Genomic DNA, 3,367 nt, shown 5'->3' with positions numbered 1-3,367 from the left:
CACATAATTCTGAGACCACATAGTTCAGAAAAAGAGAAAGGTCTCCCAAAAATGCCAGGTGTCTGAGCTACGTTAAGAAACAGATTCTGCCACCTTTACTCATGGTCAGTGGCACTGCTGAAAATCAGCGCTGCTGGTAATCGATTACGGTACTATGGTGTTTGTAAAGCAAGACATGGCCCTCACCATGGTTTATGCAAGATACTCTAAACCTACAACGTGAGGGGAAGTGTCCACTACCTTTCAAGTGATATTGCTCAGATATGTTAAATAGGAGAAACTAAAAAGAGACAAGTTGTCAATGAGAAAGGTTTTATTAGAAAAGTAAAAAAAACCACCCAAAAACCAATACAATTGCATAGAAAGGCTTCCACTTGAACATCAAGTGTACTAATGTAAACTGTAATCAACGGAAGCACTACATGGCATATCATATAGGTTGTTTGTGAGGGTTCCTGCCCTCATCCTAGCATCACATCACACCTCCCTCTGGCATGCAGTATTGGAGTGCTGTAGGCAGCTCCCAGCAGCATTTTCTTCAAGCATCAAAGATATGAAGTGATAACAACAACCCAACAACTTCTGCTTCTACATTCACTTGGAGTCTATATATAGCTGCCCTAATGTCAGTAGTGGAGCATCATCTTTGACATATACTTGGTCCCATTAGACCTAAGTTTAACCACCATTCACTCATACACATGCACCACCCTCCCCCCGCAAAAAAACCATTGATTACAATGTATTTTGTTATATAAAAAAAAAAAAAACAGCCAGGAATAGGGAGATTGTCTACCCCCAAAGCAGCCCTGCTGCTGCATCTGGCATCAGCACTGTCACAAGACTAATTGAAGTCAGTACAATAAAAAGTTGTCCTACAATCACTGAAAGGTTACAGCTAGCACTCACTTGTGATCTATGCCCACTCTGAGAGTGAGGGAAACAGGGTGCAATTTTGTTTTCCAGCAAGCTTCCTCCTTGCCCTCCCTCTCTGTTTGGACTATTTCCTTCTATAATTGTACAATCATGCTCCAAACTAACCTAACCTTGGTGACTCTAAAGAGTTGCCACATTTTAACCAGCTTATGTTCACTTTTTCAAAGCACTTAAGTAAGTTGTCACTCCAGTTTCTCCTGGTGCTCTACACCAGTTTAAAGAGTAATGATCAGTTATTCCTCTATGAGGCGCCTTCAACACTCCTCTATTAGCAACTGCTCAGAGCTGTAAAGCTTCTTTTTAATGACTCTGAAGCCAGTGCTCAGCTTCAGCGACTGACTGAAGCCAGGAGTGAAAGAAGTCCCAGAGCTAAGAAGTCCCTGGATTTTAGGCCAGAGCCGGGAGTCCAATCTTAACACAAGGGTCAGCTGGAAAGTAGGCACAAGATTCGGATCCACTGCAATCTGCCCCACACTGTGACACCCCTTCCCTTGTTCAACACACAGGTCAATGAGGGCACCTCTCAGGCCACAGGGCTCACTATAAGCCAGGTGAAGCAGCTCTTTGCTGACTTGAGTGACGAGTTGGCTTGGCATCACAAGTCTGGAGCAACGCCTGGAATTGATATTGGCTTTGTTCAGACTGACTTGGATTAGTTTCATGAGATTATTACATAGGAGTTCATCTTCTGGGTCATTTAACAAGTCAAAATCTGGCAGAGAAACTTCATCCAGGTACTCTGCATCTGTGAATGAAAATCAAAGAAGGCAGGTCAGTATTGGCTAGTTTATTAAACTGGCTTTTGTTTCACAAACTCCCTAGTAAAAGTTGCTACAAAGGACCAAATGTTAAGGGAAAGCAAACTGATCAGTTTATGAACTGAAGCAGCTTTTCTGTGAGAGAAGAATGTAAAGTACTAGGTGATAAAGAACAGTATTGTGGGATAGGGAAAGAAGGGCTGCTAGAGTTTTATGGGACAATATTTTTATTAAGCTTAACCCTCTCCCGTTGTGTATTTTAGCTTTACCGAATTACAGCTCTGGTGTACATTCATTTTGCTATTTGAATTGTGTTTTAAAGTATATTAACTGGACACGGTTTAGAAAAAAAAATTTTTAGTAAGTGTGTACCCTTCTTAAATTTGGATAATACCATCCTAAATTGTTCGTTATAGTTTAACTCAAAACACCAAAGAACATGAAGTTTCAGTCCTAAAATCTACAGTACTTACCTCCTTCACAGCTCAAGCTGCTGTCCAGGGATTCACAATCGGAGCTCTCCGCTCGGACACAGCGATCGGGCACTTCCTGCTGCCAGCTCTTTCCCCGGGAGAAGATGGGTGAGGGCTGGTTCTCTCTCTGCTCTGGAATGGGAGGCAGCGAGGAAGAGAAGCTGTCCCACACGCCTGGCATCGCTGCTGCTGGTCACCCTCCGGAGTGGAAGTGGGGACGCGGAGATCAGCACAAAATACAGATCCTGCAATCCAAGGCCAGCACAGAAAGAGGGGGTCAGTAACGCACGGCTCTAGCGCTGTTAGTTCACGGTCATGCAGAAAGATCTCGAATGCAACAGAGACCTAGACCTCGGGGGGTTTACACTGATGATCATCCAGCGAAACAACCCGCGGAGAGAATGAAAGGGATCGGAGCGCTGTGCCTCGGACAGGAAAGACAACCCCAGCGCGATACTTACCGGGCCGTGGGATCCGGGCTGGGAGCAGCCGGAGGCGGTGGAAGAGGTAGTCGAAGTGCCGCTCCCGGGGACGATTGGAGGCTGCTGGTACGGGCGAGGATAGTGCTGTGCATGGACTGAGTTCCCCCTTCTCGGCGCTGGTGTCCCCCTAACCCGGCTTGAGCGCTTTAAATAGACAGTTCAGGAGCGGCCGCCCCCTCCCTGCTCAGCCAGAAACCCCGATCCGGCCTCTAGTGCTGCAGCCACCAGTCGCGAGCCGGGAGTGTGTGCCGGGCTCGGCCAATGGCAGGCAGGCGCACGTTCGCAGCGTTCTCTCCTGCCCGGTTACAGCAGCCGGGGCTCCGCCCCCCATTGTGGATGGAGTCTGAGCTGCGGGCGGAGAGGCCTTGGGGATGCGGAGGAACATGATTAAGGGGGGGTGGGGGGTGTTTATTGCAGAGTCTCAGGGCTTGGTTGGGCTGGGGCATGGCACGGAGCGAGCCCATGCACCCGAAAGGCTCGTTCACCGCGGAAAGCATAAGCCTCTCGTTTCTGCCTGTAACCTAACTGCTATAGACTGGGCTACACCAAGTAACATTGTATTGTACTGGGGGATCTGAGCCCTAGCTTAACTCTCCGACCCAGCACAAGTGGGTGCCTTTTGCTCGTAGAGATTGAAAGGATCAAGGTGGTGATAGGAAAAATAACTGTTACTTATTTTAGCCAACTTTTATTAATCTTAATTGTGTCTCCGCCCCTC

The 3,367-nt window shown here is 47.3% G+C and overlaps 1 protein-coding gene across 1 annotated transcript; it reads right to left on the bottom strand.

Moving 5' to 3' along the window:
* Positions 1 to 295: 295 nt before the first annotated feature.
* DDIT4 (DNA damage inducible transcript 4) lies at positions 296 to 2,993 on the bottom strand. The gene is made up of 3 exons (XM_054034145.1): positions 2,629 to 2,993; positions 2,168 to 2,412; positions 296 to 1,681 (listed from the first exon to the last, which is right to left on the bottom strand). The coding sequence occupies exons 2-3, from the start codon at positions 2,346 to 2,348 to the stop codon at positions 1,191 to 1,193; spliced, it is 672 nt and encodes a 223-aa protein (XP_053890120.1). The 5' UTR covers positions 2,349 to 2,412; positions 2,629 to 2,993; the 3' UTR covers positions 296 to 1,190.
* Positions 2,994 to 3,367: the final 374 nt, after the last annotated feature.

This window comes from Malaclemys terrapin, chromosome 7 (assembly GCF_027887155.1).
Source record: "Malaclemys terrapin pileata isolate rMalTer1 chromosome 7, rMalTer1.hap1, whole genome shotgun sequence".
Lineage (NCBI taxonomy): Eukaryota > Metazoa > Chordata > Testudines > Emydidae > Malaclemys > Malaclemys terrapin.
Note: the sequence above shows the minus strand (reverse complement) of the source record. Positions and strands in the feature narration are given on the sequence as shown.

Bases quoted from the DNA above. Each gene is read 5' to 3' on its own strand.
- DDIT4 (XM_054034145.1), bottom strand. From the start codon at position 2,348: ATGCCAGGCGTGTGGGACAGCTTCTCTTCCTCGCTGCCTCCCATTCCA. The intron at 1,682-2,167 runs GTAAGTACTGTA...TTTCATTCACAG, and splicing joins CAGCTTGAGCTGTGAAGGAG to ATGCAGAGTACCTGGATGAA.